This window comes from Solea solea, chromosome 14, assembly GCF_958295425.1.
Source record: "Solea solea chromosome 14, fSolSol10.1, whole genome shotgun sequence".
In the NCBI taxonomy this organism is placed as follows: domain Eukaryota; kingdom Metazoa; phylum Chordata; class Actinopteri; order Pleuronectiformes; family Soleidae; genus Solea; species Solea solea.
In genome coordinates, this window is record NC_081147.1 from 13,837,143 (window position 1) to 13,854,137 (window position 16,995).

At 43.4% G+C, this 16,995-nt stretch overlaps 1 protein-coding gene across 1 annotated transcript; it reads right to left on the reverse strand.

Annotated features, from left to right (window-relative positions):
- Positions 1-1,681: 1,681 nt before the first annotated feature.
- On the reverse strand, positions 1,682-15,481 carry kctd12b (potassium channel tetramerisation domain containing 12b). Its single transcript, XM_058650333.1, has 2 exons — positions 13,971-15,481; positions 1,682-3,386 (listed from the first exon to the last, which is right to left on the reverse strand). Exons 1-2 carry the CDS (start codon positions 14,812-14,814, stop codon positions 2,797-2,799), a joined length of 1,434 nt encoding a protein of 477 aa, XP_058506316.1. The 5' UTR covers positions 14,815-15,481; the 3' UTR covers positions 1,682-2,796.
- Between the last annotated feature and the right edge of the window lie 1,514 nt (positions 15,482-16,995).

Below are 16,995 nucleotides of genomic sequence, written 5' to 3' on the forward strand. Positions count from 1 at the left end.
GATTTGTTGCTGTAGTTGTCAAGGTCATTGTTCTACCTGTGTTTCCACTTTGTGAACAGAATGTGATGTAACATTATTCAGATGCTGACTGAGGGAGCATTTGTGTGTGTATGCAGTGGCAGTGCAGGGGGCGGGGACAAGAAGCGTTTCAAACCGCAGTATGTCTTGACATAAAACAAGTCAATTCCCGTGCGCAGAGTGGAGACGTCGCCAGGTGACATTTTACTGAGGAACAGAGAGAGTCTTGTGGAGTTGATAAGCTAAATAAACGCTGTGTGAACTCATTTGACAATCATTTGAATGTGTAACCCTTTTACCACCGGCTCGTGTTTTACAACCTAAATATTCTATGGTAAAAGACACATTTCAAAAAGTAAATATCAGTCTAGGGTACTGTATGATTCTCCCTCTTGATTAACCAGTTGGAGACTGTATACTGAATACTCTTGACCTGTAAGCTGTCATGTACAAATTCAATAATAAACACAATTCAATAAACCCAACACAAGATCTCAGTTTCAGGAACTGTATTAAAAATTCAGGAAAACACACATTTATGGAAAAGAGAGAATATGGAAAATAAAAAAATATTTTGACTGCACTCTTTTTCTAGTTTCGTTGGCGCGCTTTAGTTGGAGCTCGTGATGGAAACCTTTGATACCTCCGTTTGTCGGTGAAGTCAGCAAGACCAGGCCGCAGCTGATGAATCGCTCGCTCGTTCGTCTCCGGCCGCAGCACCTCGCAGCGACAAACCTCCGTTTCCCTCGGCAGCAGCGACGCGTCCTCCGTCAACGACTCTCTCCCGAGACGGCTCTCCGAAGCTCCTCCCGTCCGTGCAGGCCGTTTCTCCCTTCAGCGAAGACCGTGGCGTTAGCCTAGCTCCTGCTAGCCAACGCAACCGAACTTGCCTTGCGTTCACCAAAACACAAACGGTGGTGGAGAGTCCGACCCACAAACTGTGAACACGTCACTCAACCACAGTTCTCAGTCCGTCACTGGCAAAACTCCACACTGACGAAACTCACAGTCCCGGAGTGTTTGCTCTATGACATTCACCTGTCGCTCCGTCTTCTTCTTCCTCTCTCGAGTCTCTTTCCCCGGAAGTGTGAAAAACCAACAGGTCATGAACTTCAGGACGTAATATAACGTAACAGAATTACGTTTAACTTTTTAAAAGCATTTATTTTAAACATAAATTAGTTATACATTTTAATACCTTATTTATATCAAATAGTTATTTATGTAAATTTTAACTTCACGATGAACTGGCATTTTATCCTTAACTTATTCCCATGAAAATAATGAAATAAATACCACTGATATTTAGTATTACAAATGTAACAGACATTTGTTAATATTTAATCCTTAGAACATACAGAGGGTATCAGAATGTGCAATGTAGAGTGCACAACCTTAAAGAAATCTATATAAACACACCTGAGCAAAACGTACCCAAAGCGTTTAAAATCGGATTGAATTTATGAAATTTGGAAATACGTCACAGCTCAAAGTTCACTTGGCTCGTTTTTATGAACAAAAATAAATGTGTTATCATCTATTTTGTGACTTCTGCACAGTTATTGCTACTTGATATGAAAATGTGATGTCAAATTAATCATAACTTTGACTCAACAACACATAAGAAAATAAGAAAGAATTTTTTTTTCAAGCCTGAATGTGACCTATGAACACACCCCCAGGATGTCCATATAAGGAGTTGTGTACTTTTCACACTGCAATTTACTGCTGCATGCACATATATATGTATATGTATATATTTTTATGTATATAGTCTATATATATTGATTGATTTATTTATTTTTTGAATCCAGAATGTCAAACGCCTAAAGTTTCACACTTATTCTACATTTTCCATTTGTTCAATGATACGTTACACATATTGTTCTTTAAATGACGGAAAACAATATGTTTTTGTTTCCACCAAAATTCATGTGGAATAAAAACAAAACTCATTCACAGTTTGTAAAGGGGAGTTCTATAATGAGAAGAGACAGAGCTTGTGCACTGACCATAATTATGTGAGACGACGGTAGCTCAGTGGTAGACCTCAACTGGAAGGTTAGTTATACTATATAGTTATATTATAATCACTTGTGTACATGCCTATGTGTCCTTGGGCAAGACACTTAACCTCAAGTTAGTGCATGGGAATGAATGGGAATGAAAGATGTGTGATAGAAAAATGCACTGAACATAGCATGAATGTGTGAGTTAATGGGTGAAAACTGTAGTGTGTGTAGCTTTGTGTGGACATCAAGACTAGAAAAGCACTAAAATAAATATTTATAATAGATAATAAATATTTACCATTGATATAAAAAGTGGATATATTCCTCTGGTGGCTAAGGAAAACCCAAGAATATGTTGAATCACCACCAAGGAGCAACTAAAAGTCTATGGAAAATGATCCTTGTTCTCACTGGATTTATAATGTCAGTGGACGTTGTCCTGAGGAGTTCATGCTTTCATTTACTAGTTTCCGCTCACATGAATAGACAGCAGCATGATTGACAGCTGGTATCATCCAACAGGAGCCTGGTTACCAAAAACCTCAACTTCCAAAACACATATCTCGAGGTTTGACCACAGGAGTTCAGATTCTTATGGGTGATGTCATTACTATTTGCCAGTTGATGCTATTTACTAGCTCAGCCTAAACACTGCACACTATACTTGTTCAGTTTTGTTCTGTTGACATGCAAAGGCTGCTACAATAAGCATTCCCTAACTATGGATCAAAAGTCTGCTGCTCTCAGGTTGTTTGTAAAGTATACGCTACGCATTGTACTTTTTGAGCAAGTCACTTTGCCAGTGCCTCTTGCGATCCGGAAACTGCCTGGGCAAGCGGATCCTTTTGAAGTCGTCGATACATTTTTTCAGATCCTCCTCCAGCATCTTCCTCTCCTGTTCGTCCTCATCCACCCCAAGTGGTGGGACACCATTCTCCCTCGCGGCAGGTCGCGGCAGTGTCTTCAAGGTGAGGGTGGTAGGACGTTGGAGACTCTCACCAAGATGCAGCATTGGGGGAGGAGGAGATGGAAGAGGGGGAGGAGGAAGAGGAGGAAGAGGAGGAGGACGGCTGGAATTAGATAATGGTTTGCATGCTGGCGGAGGTGGAGGCAGGTCAGGAAGTGACAGATGAAGGAGGTCATGGCTGTCTGCAGCGGGAGGAGGCAGCAGAGGAGAATCCAGGGGCAGTGGGTTTCTTACACCCGGCGTGGTGATGTGGCTGGATTCTGGAAGACTTTGGGTTCGGCCTGCGCTGTTAGACTCCACTGCAGCACGAGCAGCAGCGGACGACGAGGTTTCCACTTCAGTCAAAGCTGGGGAGTCAAACTTTGTTGCATCGGAATTTACTGAACGACCTGCAACAAAGAGAAATCATTTTAATGTCACTTTTTTTCAACCACTGCTTTGTTCTTTTGAGTTTGATGAGCAAAACATGAAAATGGGAACAGAATTTAATATTCTGAATATTCATAAGTGAGGATATTTACTGTCATGTGCACGGCCCACTATAATATTTTCAGGATTTCACAGGCTTGTAATGCAAATTCAAGCAATAAATGACATACTGTATTTATCATTTCACTGGCTTTTACTGTGAAATGACTGTGATTTTTGCAGAGAAATACAGTATTTATAAAAAAGTAAACATTGCTGAATCACAGCAACATGGCATAACTGTAAAGCCACGGTAAAATGCCGTAATGTCATATGACGCATCTGTGAAATTACAGAGATACACGGCTATCAATTTAGAGTCATTATTAACAGTAAATGAAGTTCTCGCATAGAGTGTGGCTCTGTCTGCACACACATCAGCGTCTTACCAGAGTGTGTCAGTAGCATGAGGCTGGCACAGACGCAAACACCTTGGCTTTGAGCTTTACAGTCAGTTTTTGTCTCCAAGAACACAAGAGTAAACACATGCTGGCACAGGCTCTTGTCAGAGCATTATGGAAAGAGAAATTCGCAGAGAAAGCAGCTTGGCAGCAGAGGAAACGAAACACGAGATAAGGAGAATGAAGGACAGTTTCACACTTTTTCCACAATTCCCTTGTACTTTTGTTCACATGTTTTATTTCTGGGAGGAAGACAGAGACAACGTGAAACCTCCTGACTGGAGCCTGACAAACCATCTTTTCACGGTGTGTTGATTTTTCATCTCAGCTCTGTGTGAGGACAGAGAGGGTCGCTGCCGTGCGACTTCTCAGAATAGTTGGAGTGGCACATATACATTGTTTAACCTTGAGGTATTTGAAAGCCCATCATCAGCCACGTTTAACTGCTCCTCCTGCTCTCTTTACAAGGAGACTGCTTTTAGAAACATGTGGACATTGTGTCTTTGTTTTTTCACTATCTACGTTGTGGCAAACAGCCTCACATTTGCCTTATACCCACTTCCAATTCACACAAATCCCTGCATGGGTTTTTAATCACAGACACGCCACACTGAGTGATAGTTTTTATGTATTGTAATCCAACTTTAATTAAAGATCAGGCTGTCTTCTCGTGTGATCCATTATAGGTACAAACTTTGATTTGTTCAATCCCTCCTGCCAGTTCTGCAAATAACAAACTGTATTTGGGGAAAAAAAAGGAAAATAGTGACATCTGAGAAGATCATTGACAGTGGAAACCTGGGACATGCTCCATGGGGAGAGAAAAACACAATGATGTCATCGTCACAGTTACAGTCAGACAATATGAAATCACATGCTTTCTCTTTCTCTTACAGTGAAAATGAAAATGCATATCCTCATACACAGATACACCATGGCAGACACACAACCCAAAAACACACACATGTGTACTGACATACAGAGCTTAGCACATTTATTAGACCACCTGTCATAAAATTTAGACTAAAGAAATCTTTCAAAAACTTGTTTATAACTAGTCAGAAATGAACATTCAACATTCAACCACTAAAACTATACGTTGACATTCTGTAATTCTGTGCTTTACTATTTCTTCTTTTTGTCAATTCACGGATAACGATTACAATTTAGCATTAAAAACATAATTGTAGTTAGAGAGCATGTGTAAACCCTTACACAAACATAAAAAATCATTTTGATAAATAACAATTCTGTGTGGCTTTGGGTGGTGGTCTAATAAACCTGTACCTCCACTCTTTCCTTCCCTCGATAGCACTCATTATCGCGGTAACATGTCTTATATAACAGGAAAAGCAGATTGTGTCAAATAGAGGCAGCGTGCATGCATGCATGTGTGTGTGTGTGTGTGACAGGGTCCAAGTATCATCTTGTGACATTGTGTCCAGATCATTTATGACACTTGAAAGGAGGACAGAGATTTAAGATGATTCTCCACAATGTGTGTTTGTGTGCTCACTGCATCCTCTGTCTTATTTTTCGCAGAGAGTACATTTGTATGAAGGCCTCATGGACATGGGAGTATATGGGGGCTTAGCACTGTCAGAGGAATAATCCACTGGGGGATGGGCTCCGTGTTCTCCTCCACCACTAAGCCTTGTGGAGGAGAACCGCAAAAGAGAGCACTCAACCCTTTTCCCTGGGCCACTTCTCCAGGGATAAATGCAAAAGCTAAAACACTTTCTCACACGTCTTCTTTCTCTCCTCCCTCCCTCAATCCCTCTCTCTCTCTCTCTCTCTCTCTCTCTGTGTTTCTCTCTCCCATCTGTTCTGTGTTACACATTCATCCTTTCTGTTGCCATCATTACTGCCATTAGCAACTCTAATGTGTCACTGTTGCCAGGGTTTATCACCTCTCTGTCACAAAATGTCTTCTGCGTGTCGGGTGATGTTACTTCCACCTATCATATTTGCTCTCAGTGGCTTTACACACACACACAGACTCCATAAAACCACCATGAAGTATCAAAACAGACAGGGTTTGGTTTATCCTACCAACTCAATATGAATATTTCAGGGGAGGCTTTCATGTGGAAATCCTTTTGCCACTGATTTTTAATGACTCTCAAGCAAATTATAAATAAAAATAGGCACAAAGATCGCGCAGCGTTGGTCTTTATACGTAAAAACAAGTTAGGTTTTTTGTTAATGTGTTTCCACGAGTACTGCGTTATCTATTCTAATGTTAGAATAGACTAAGACACTTTGAAAAATGAATGAATGTGGAGTAAAACGTGACGGGTCAATCAGCCAGTGCATATGATTAAAATCCACTGTGTTGGCCAACAGATGTTGGGCCCGGAGGATGGAGGACTGGCAAACAAGAGGACGGCATCGTCTCCACAGTGATGAGCAGCAGCCACAGCGACGCGAATGCACAAATGTGTTTTCCGCCACAGTTGTGCGTATATGGCTTTAGCCAGCTGTTCTGATGGGAGTTCACGCTGCATAGATTTGGCAGTTACAGCATGTTTTATATCTAATTACCAAGTATTCAGCTGAGATATTCATCATCTGCTTTGTGGCTTGATATTGTGTCTAATGGCTTTATACCGCCTGCTCATTCACTTTCCTTCTCGCCGTGTTTCCTCTCCGATAGATGTCACAGCAAATAAACACGGAGATGTATTCAGACGTGGTGACTTTCTGGCCAACATTGCATGCTGGGAAATTAGTACAGCATCAGAATCACTGGAGTATGCTCACAAGTCTCTGAGCAATTACAAATCTGTCAATCTATATCATGTTAGAGGGACGGAAAGGGGCAGTAAATGGTTTAACCAAAGAAAAGTGGAGGTGTTTGTAGTAATACAGTGAATCAGTCACTAATATTACACCTACAAAACGATTGTTTTCAGAACATTGTATTTAATGAGGAGCATTATATTGCTTTTTCAAGTTTGCAGACTTGCTCAGATCTACTTCCACTCCATATCCTGCTAATTCACCTGCTTCACAGGCTTCCCTTTGTTTTATCTTCCCTTACTTTAGACACCTTACATTGCTGCCCGCTCAACAATCCCCCGTCCTGGCACCACTCAGCTGCTGCAGAGCCCCCAACCCAATCCACCGCAGCCACCTGCTTCTCCTTCTTTTGCCCAGTTTCAGCCAGGTTCGATCCAGCCATATACCTGGGACTGCAGCTCCAACCAAGGACACGCATGACTGTTCAGATTACTGATAATTAGAGAGGCAGATTAGAGCCCAAGTCTCCAGATGGCCGAGGTGAATCCCAGTCCAACAACAGCACCGACAGTCACGTTTACAACTCACCGCTTAAGGCAAGATGTTTCTCACCGACGCACAGTCTACGTCTTACCACAACATTAATTTCAGTGACTCGATGTGAGAATTCAACAGAGGAAACAATCATGCCGCTTGGTTTTCAACTCATTCCCTCAGTCAGTGATTGATTGCCTGCAACTAAGACTCATCACACTGAAGTAAGTGTCCATCTTGAGACTTAAGTTGTCTGCAAAGGATCATTAGAAGGTAAACGCTCAGTGGCTGGGAATTTTAAATATCAGTTACAGTTAGACTATGAGACAATGTCACCTTGATGCAAAGGCATACAGCTACATCGTTCCCATCCTTATCAACTCATTAACTACCAAAACATAACTCATTAAATAGATATTTTTTTGTTCACTCTGAACACTTGCTGTTTTGAGGACAAAATGGTAATAACAGTCACTTCCTGTCTGTTACTGTCACAACTTCCCCTCTCAGTTTGCCCAATGAACCACACAAGAAACTAAGTTTTCTCTCCCCCTTTCAAACTGTTGCCGCTCACGTACGATCTCGACATATCTGTACATGAGGACTTTTGGGAACTTGACTAATTATTCTCACTGCTTTCCGATCCAGTCCTACAACTTCACTCCAGACCCTCTGACTCACTCTCGAACTATAATTTCATGCTCCCTCATTCCCAGCCTACTCTTGCTCTGTTTCCACACATCCCTCTTGCTTGCGAGAGTCGGTTATTCTTTCTGTGTCTGTGGGGATTAAAAGAGAAAAGACAGTGTGGAATAAAGATGAATACTGAAGAGACGATGAGGAGTGACATTAATGAGGGGGAAAAGAAACCGTATTGCGGATAAGCAGTGACCTAACCCGCTCAAACTTTTTCAGATCTTGGACGATGATAAAGCAGCTTCCGACAATGACCTTGCATGACAAATTCCCCGTGGAGATCAGGGACTCGGTGTGTTTTGAGACAGCTGTTCTCTGTAGGAGACATGTGTGAGCAGGAGGAGGAGATGCAGCAAAGCATGTGTGCCCATGCTGCAGGATAGAGCGGTGGACTGAAGTTACACATCTGGCTCAATGCCTGGCTCGCTATAAATAACCCAACACACAATAAGATAAAGATGCCCCGAGCCAGAGCTACTGTACTACGTGCACGCGGGCTTACATTGGCAGCGTGGGTGCACCGTCATTGAGTACAAGGCTCAGCACAGCGGGGCCTAAGCTCACACTCACACACACGTACATGTGAAAATAAACAAAACAAGTAAGATAAGCTCTCTGCTTATGTACAGTCACACAATACACTAAAAGCATCCTTCTGGTTTGGAAAATGAAGCACAGGAAGTAGGATGGAATTAGTACTCTGCCACCAGCCACCATTTGAGGTTACTTCCCTCTTTATTAATAACATCAGTGAACACTGACTCAGGACATCACTGGTTTCAGGTCTTCTTAAATAGCACATATTTGAAATGTTGTAAAGGAGGAAAACAGCATGTCTCATAGGAGTGGACACCTGTGTGACTGACATCAGGTATCGTCTAATAAGAGCACGGTTGCAGGTGACGGGTGCAAATTTTATATAGAGTCTATGATTTGAACACAAATTCTAATCGACCAGTCACATGGCAGCAAGTCAGTGCATTCAGGCATGTAGACGAGATGAACCTGAAGCCTGAAGTTCAAACCGAGAACTCAAGAACGATGAAGACAGGTGATGTCAGTGACCTTGAACGTGGCATGGAAGTGTGTTCCCTCGCGGACTCGTCCGACTATTTCAGAAACTGCTGATCTGGTGGGATTTTAACACACAGCCATCGACAGGGTTTACAGAGAATGATCTAAAAATAGGGAATATCCAGGGAGCGGCAGTTCTCTAAGTGAAAATGCCTTACTCAGAGGTCACACGGGAATGGTCAGATTGTTTGGAGATGATAGAATGGCTACAGGAACCACTTGTTACCACCAAGGTATGAAGCAAGCAATCTCTGAACTCGCAGCACAAAGAAACAGATGGGCTACAGCAGCAGAAGACCACCCTGGGTGCCACCCCTGCCACTTTATTTTATTTAATAAAGTGATCACCTTAAGCGATTAAATGGCTAAGTCTTTTCTTTTCTTGCAGTAGGTCATGCGTTCACTGAGGACCGGTGTGCATTAGCAGTAGTATTGGAGTATAAAAGTGTATCACATTAAGAAAATAAACCAATTAATGAAGTACAATAAAATCATAAAATATTCAATATTCCAATATTTGGCAAGAGCTTTTCCCGCAGGGCAAATATCAGGTTTCCCCCGACACACATACACATTTGATACAATCAAAGCTTGCAGATCTTTGCCACTCCTGCCACTGTATTATGTGTTTATTACATCCTGCGTACCTAATAAAGTGACAAGTCATGTCATATGTCAAAGAGGAAATTAGTAGTGGGCCTAAGGCTCCTGTACGCTTTCTTCACTGCATCACACACACACACACACACACACTTAATGGCTGACACTTCTCCCAGGTAATTAGCAGCGAGGATGCTTCTCTATATTAGCACGGACGTTGGTTTATTGCTGTCAAGAGAAGCTGAGGGGGGTAAATGGCTTGTTTGCCTGCTAATGTATTTTAACTGATCACAAAGAAGAGTTAAAGAAGAGCAGACAGTCGGGTCTGAAACCTCGGCCGCTCCAACTCATTAGGCTCACACGGGAGGGCCGTTGCACATCTTCTCCTAGCAACTTCCCTCCCTCTGTGCACGAGTCCCGCTGCGTTTGTGTCGGTGCACATTCAGTGATGCCAACGGCCAGCTCAGCATTTTTTTGTCAGACAGGGAGTGCCCTTCCCTCCCCTATATCAACTACCCACCCAACACACAGAGTCTCATCCCACCTGGTCTGCAAACATAACAGCAAGCACACACACGAGATACACTCCCAAAATGAAAAAGGCGTCAAAGTATATGAGACATAAACATAAAGAACTGCAGAAGGCTTCAGCTGAATGTGCACAGGGAAGATTAATGGCAGCAGCAAGACCAAATTCTGACAGTATACACAGTCTAAGGTGGAGAAAGAAATGAGTCATTGCAGCCCCGTGTCTTGTCATGGAGCATATGGTCGGTATATTCGTGAAAGAGGAAGCAGTCGGGAACCTGCGCTGGTTGCACTGAGTGTAAAGGCACAGCGTATGTCTCACAAATACAAGACAGAGAACACTGTTTCTTGCAGATTTCCCCCGTCTTTGTTGATTGTAATCTAACTATGAATCAATATTAAACCCCGGCCATGCTGAGTATAGTCCTGTGGCTCTGTTGTAACTCAATCTCTGTGTGACAGGCCACTAAGGAACATATCACGTTGCAGAATGGCCCAGTGCCGTGTCTGTCAGAGCGAGCCAGAACCTCTTGTTATAACAGGACCTGTCGTGCTGCTCTCAAAGTCTTATCTCCAAAGGTTACTTCCTATCTTGCTCCCTTGTCCCATTGCACAATCCCCTTTTCCTTTGACGCACTGTGTATCTGCTCTTGTCCTACTCTTCTTCCAAATAGGGGAAGTGATGACCCAGCTGGCTACGAGACAAGGGGATCATTCTAAGAGAGGAAAGCAGAACAGGCCACGGCAAGCTGCCACGCAGAGTCGCCTACAGTGACAATAAGGATTATTGGTCAAATCATGGCCTTGAGGTAATGTGCTCAGTGAGAACAGGCTTGTACTCTCGGGGTGAATTCTGATTGCCCTCGGCTTTATTGGCAGGAGATCAATTATGATTTGCATACCTCAAATATTCTGGTCGGAACATAAAAATATGTATCATTGAATAGATTCTGCTGCTGCTGCTGCTGCTGCTGCTGCTCAGTGTCTACACTTCTCACACATCCACTGTTGAATGTTGAGTCTTGAGGCAACTCACAAATGCAAAGATGGTAAGAACAGTTTGGGACACCGATGCCTGAAATTTCACACATGAGGCGCAGCTCTCCATGCCCGTGCTAATAACTGACCTTGGCACTTCTCATGTTGCAGCAGGGCGGCGGAGGACAGTGACAGTGAGGAAGTGTGTTTGCCAGGGCTGGAGAGATACTGCAGACACTGTACTGTCTCCATCTCCCATGATTTGTCATGAACTCCAGGCTTAAAAAGAAAAGCATCCCATGTTTTCCAGGAAAACAGCCACATACATGTTTTAACATTTTGTTTGAAAGTCATTAACTATGCGTGTATCTAGGTCAGACTGAGATCAGGTATAGAGGTCTTATACTAAGGCAATTACCCAGTGATTATCGTCAGGTACCGTGACTGGGTCAACTACCATAACCATAAACCATAATTGCGGTTGTTGCTCAAGAGCCAATTATGCCCTTAATTTTGTCTCTTCAGTTTATCTGTGGGTGTTTTATTGAAAACAGACAAAAATCAATTCAAATTGTTGAAATAAATTGAAGTGCGTATATAACCACTCTGCATGAGGCCTTAATCGTATGTCCATTCTGCTTCAAGATTCTTAATAGACAAAGTAATTAGGTCAATTATTGCCAACAAAATAAAGGTTTTGTAATCTGCTTTTAAAGAGCCCGTTATCTCTGCATGCCCTCGTTTCTATTCTGGCTCTATATTCTGGTCAACTGCTCGATACGAGTCCAGGCTGAGGGAGGAAAAAAGAGAGAACAAAAATGTGGCAAAGCAGACGGGAGGAAAAGGCATGGTGCCTGAGGGCAGAATGATGAACATTTAATAAGAAGTAGAGTTCAAGGACATTTATTTTAATGGGAAATATTGAGATGTGGGTTGGGGGGTGTGTATTGTTTCTTCTGACTGAGTCATATTGTGACTGAAAATTAAAATTGCAATCTGCTTTAATGCACCATTTTCCTCACAGTTCGAGCGGGATGCCATTAGAAATGGAAAATACAACCCAAATAGGAAGAAAACATCCTTTATTTGACAAATCGATTTGCTTTTTTTTTGCTGAACACTTCTTCTTCTTTTTTAAATTTTTTAAATTCAGTGTCATCTACGCCTGCAGTGACACACTGCTGCAGGACTAACATATTGACTTGGATGTCAACAGCACACGTCACACTGAAAACAACATTGCGGCTTCTGGACATTTCAGTATACATTTACCGTCACTGTCAGAAAGTTCTGCCAAAACTACAAGTAGACACTTGATCGCTCAGGTTTAAAAAAAAAAAAAATCATCTAGGTTTTCTAACTGTATCTGCATTTTTTCTTTCACCAGCTGGATCTTGTGTTGGATTAAAGTTCCTTCAGTTTGAGTCTGAGGTATAGAATGTACAGACCAGACCTGAGGCTGTAACTATGAACACAAAAAATTGCTCTTTAATAATTGAAGTCACGCCTGCACATTTTAAACGGCCCCTCCACAATGCCCCTTTGCTACAGTGCTGTGAAAACAATGGGCTTTGGCTGGCTACAGCTTAATCCTAATAACTCACAGTCACTGAGAGTTATCATCATACAAGCAACAGCGTCAACAAATACTGAACCGAGTATTAAGAATAACATTATCGTTTACAGAACACTGAAGGCATGGTCTGCTAAAATGACTACCACATTTTTCTTTTTATGGAAACAACATTGTGGAACGGTTCCAAGAGGTGCTTCACTGTGAGGAACAAAAAAATGCTATTGAATAATTGAGCAAAGAAATGTCAAAACAGCACAATGATGACAAAACAGAGCAGTGTGCTGCGAGTGATTCATCACCTTCAATCTCTTTACACCCCCAGCACTGGTGATTAAAATACTGAAAGCTCCTTTGTACAATCAATACACACAATTCAAGTTGCAACCCTTTTTCTGCCTGTCGATATGAGGCCTTTTGAAATTTGATTTTTTTTTTTTATTTATGAAAGCCTGTTGCTTTACCGTTTGCCAACAAGCCAGTGTGTTTTTCTTGAAAAAGAAAACACACACACACACACACACGTGCGCACACACAAACCCACATCTTAAAATAAAAGGTCCAACGCATTCCTCTACTGTCCTTGTGGCTGCATTATATCAACCCACATTCACTCAAAATAAAAACTACTGTATGGCACATTCCCTATACACATGGTACTGGACACATTTAATAAAAAGTGAAGGAAATTAGATTTTGTGTTACACTTCTTTCTTGTGTTGGGGCTGCTCACATCCCCCCAAGGCTGATAAGAAGTCCAATTATGTGGTAATTTAGTTCAGAAGAGCAGTAGAGAGTCCAATCTGCTCAAGTAAGCAGGGAAAGTATAGCACTGAACATCATGGCCACTCTTTGAAGCCCTTTTCCTTATGACTTTAGGACTAGTACAATAGTCATACAGACACACTGGGGCACTTTTTTTTTGGACACAACTAGCTCTTGGATAGAATATTGTGCTTCACCAAGGCAGATGCAATATATAGAGTACAAAAGGGGAACAGTACATTGAAGGTATCTGTCTCTGCAGGAAGAGGCTGTGGGGAAACTGGAGGATCTACAAACTAGGTGGAACCACATAGTAAGGCAAAAGCTGGACCTGAGGATGAGAGGGCGGAGGTGGATTTGGGTTTGAGGGTGAAGGGGTGCAGTCTGGAGCCGCAGAGAAGCTATGAAGGGTCACAGCAGCTGCTATGGACTGTTCACGGGAGAAAAAGCTGGAGGCTGCAGAGAGTGATGGGAGGGCAACAACATCTATGGTACATCTACTGGTGCAGGCGCCATCACAGAGAGGGAGAGAGAGAGACAGGGCGGCTGGAGGCTGGAGGGGAGGGGGCACTTGGAGACAAGGTGGAGGACCGGGAGAACAAAGCCTCACTCACGGTAGAACACATATTCAGTGTAGCTGGTCCAGATCTTGTCATCAGTTTGCTCATGGGCAAAGGCGCAGGTTCCTGTGGAGTTACAGGCCACCATGTGGAAACCTGCATCGGCCAGCTTGTCAAAAGCCTGCTCCAGAAAGGTGAACTTAAGATAGTAGCGTGATGTGTAGCGCTCAGGAGGGCGGTCAGGGTCACGGCTCTCATTAAGTGTCTCTCCAAAGACCTCTTTGGCCAGGGAGGTCTTCCCACACACCATGATTCTTGCCACCCGGCGGAATTTGGCATCGGTGTGGCTGTCGCGGCCTAACGTGTACGAGCCCCGGTACCCGATAGTGATGAACCCGGACCGCTTTCCATCCATGCCACCGGGGACCAGGCTGGCACAGGCGGCAGCGGCAGCACCAATGGAGCTAAGGTTACGGGCCGAGTCAATCCCAGGTGAGGAGTCCTCTGGGTCGCTCTGGCATCCCTCGTCACCCAGTGAGTTCTGCTTGCTGATTTTGGGCGCCAGCTGCTTGACAAGCTCTGGCAGATTGAAGAACTCAGCCTCCCTCTGCAGACGCCCGCGCTCAGGGAAGTGGTCTGGAAGAACCAGCTGCTGGTCCCGCATGTAGTCCAAGATGTAGCGGAACAGGAAACCATCACGGTCCACAAAGAAGCGCCCCTTGGTGTCCCTGGCCAGTCCCTTGGCTGACTTTCGACTGAACATCTCCCACAGCAGAGACTCTGGCACACTTGTGAGGGTAGAGTAGCGGGTTATGTACACCTGGCCTCCGACATTAAGCTCTATAATCTCTGGGAAGGGTACTTCCTCCCCGGATATGCCACTGTCTGGTAAAGCCATAGCTCACGCCTACCACACCGGTGAACTTGGCTGCAGCTTTAAAAACTCTTGGCTGCAGTCAAAGTTCTAAACAAACCCTGTCACGGTGGCTGATCAGGCCTGTGACCGCAGGTCCTCTCGTGGTGGATGACTTGGGCTAATCTTTAACGCACAACTGGTAATGCGCGTAATAAAAGCCGAGAGGAACCAGTCAACCAAACATGCGCACTCTCTATTCTAGCAGATTTGCCTCATAATTAATAAAAACACAGCACAGAGTATTTCATTTGAACGGAATGTCCACGTCCTTTACGCGCACACGGATGGTGCGCTGTATCCTGGGGATAAAGGGTCTGCCTCTCACGCCAGGTCTCTGACCAGGAAACAAAGCGATTTGCACGAGTGTCTTGAACAACTTCTCTCGCTTTAGTGTCGCTCGTTTGTCCCGACGCAAACCGGATCAGGTGGTCCAACTTCAATTAAGCAATCCATAGTTGGTGCGCTCCGTGGGCGCCCCACTGACGAAGAGGCACGCGATGAAGAGAATCTTCCAGATGTAGTGAGACACGAGCAGGGCGAATAAACAGATGTCCAACCTTTCCATCGGCTGTAGGGTTTACGTTTAAGGCGAGTCGGTCTGTGCGCTCTCCTCTCCAGTCACACTGTAACTGCTGCGACGTAACCGAGGATGAGGCATTATCCATCCCCTGTTAGCCACGCCCACTCCCCGTCACTCGTCTCTGCTGTGATCCAGGTTAAAAAAGCCTGCTGCCCTCAGGGGGCTCTATAAATTAGCTGATCATTTATTGAATCTTCTTAAAGAAGCCAGAGTAATAACGGGGGGGAAAATAAGTGTCATTTAAAACGGATGTGCTCCCAGTTTGACTAAATAGATAAGCCAACAGTCATTCAATTCAATAAATAAAAATAAAAAATCTATATTTATGTCTTTTGAAATCCCATGTTGTATTTTATAAATAGACAGCATTTGAAGATTACAGTAAATTAAACGTGGTCCCATCAGACGTCCATTAATTATCTTGTCTTGATGAAATAAACAGTGCAATAAAAAACAAACACACGCCACTGCCCAGTTCTTTATGTGCTGGAGTCTTATTGAAAACCCAGCCACTGACTTGCAAATGGCTCTGCATTTAATTTCATTGCTTGTATTTTTTGGGATCATTTACACTGCAGTCTGAGGGTGGGATAACAGTGACATCTAGTGAGGACTCGGGGGGATGTCCTGTCGTTCAGGACTTCTGATAGTGATCACACATATCATGAAACTAACATGTCATCACTGTCACGGTGATGTTTCACACTTTCACACTGCCTTCACGTGAATCTGCTGGAGGAGGACGTCTCTCTGTGTGCTCGCCATGTAGACGAGTTTGTGACATCATCGCAGGGTTCTTCCTGATGCAAAGAGCTGGCTCAGTTGCCGTGGAGATACATTTCTCAATATGAGACATTAATAGCTTGTCATGAATGAATCTGTTCAAAATAATGGGACCTGGGAGTGGAAGTTTGTTTGTGACTGACACGTGGTAAAGACAAATCAGACTCCGCTCACTGAAAAAGAAGTTGCAGAATGAGCTACATCAGATCTGAAAGAGCACACTTGTGTGAACACATACGAGTCATGAACAATCTTGTCATGGTGCTGATTTCCCTGAGGGCCTGCAGTCTCCAGACGGCTTGCAGCGTTGAAAAACCTGGTTGCAGACAACCGGGTTTGGTTTATTTGGGTTGTAGATGGAGAGGAAACATAATGGTACAGTCCCCAGCTCCATTACTTTGACATAAATGTGCTTGTCACAGCAGAATCATGCACAGTCCAACGTTCAATATCCAAAATAATACACTCAGACACTGAAGCATTATATAAATATAACTTCTAACCAAGTGCCACTGATTTAAAAATGATTCAATTGCTATGATTATCCCAAATGACCGATCGCCACCTTTCACTCACTGACTCTTAAATCCCTGCTCAGCAGCAGTTTAATCACTCTAATCACATCCACACCAGAGACCATTGATCCTCAGAGGTGTGGGCAAAATGACTACATCTAATAAATTAGTTTGACCTTCTGCAGTGGCTGGATTATCTGTCAATTCCCATCACTGTGATGTCCTTTAGAGGTTGTTAGGTGAGTCTCTGTGTGTGTGTTTGTGTCGAGATAAAGAAAGAAAGAA

Excerpts from the sequence above, each read along its gene's own strand:
- kctd12b (XM_058650333.1), bottom strand. The coding sequence starts at position 14,814 with ATGGCTTTACCAGACAGTGGCATATCCGGGGAGGAAGTACCCTTCCCA. Across the intron at positions 3,387-13,970 it reads CACTGAATATGTGTTCTACC|GTCGTTCAGTAAATTCCGAT; the intron begins GTGAGTGAGGCT and ends TCTTTGTTGCAG.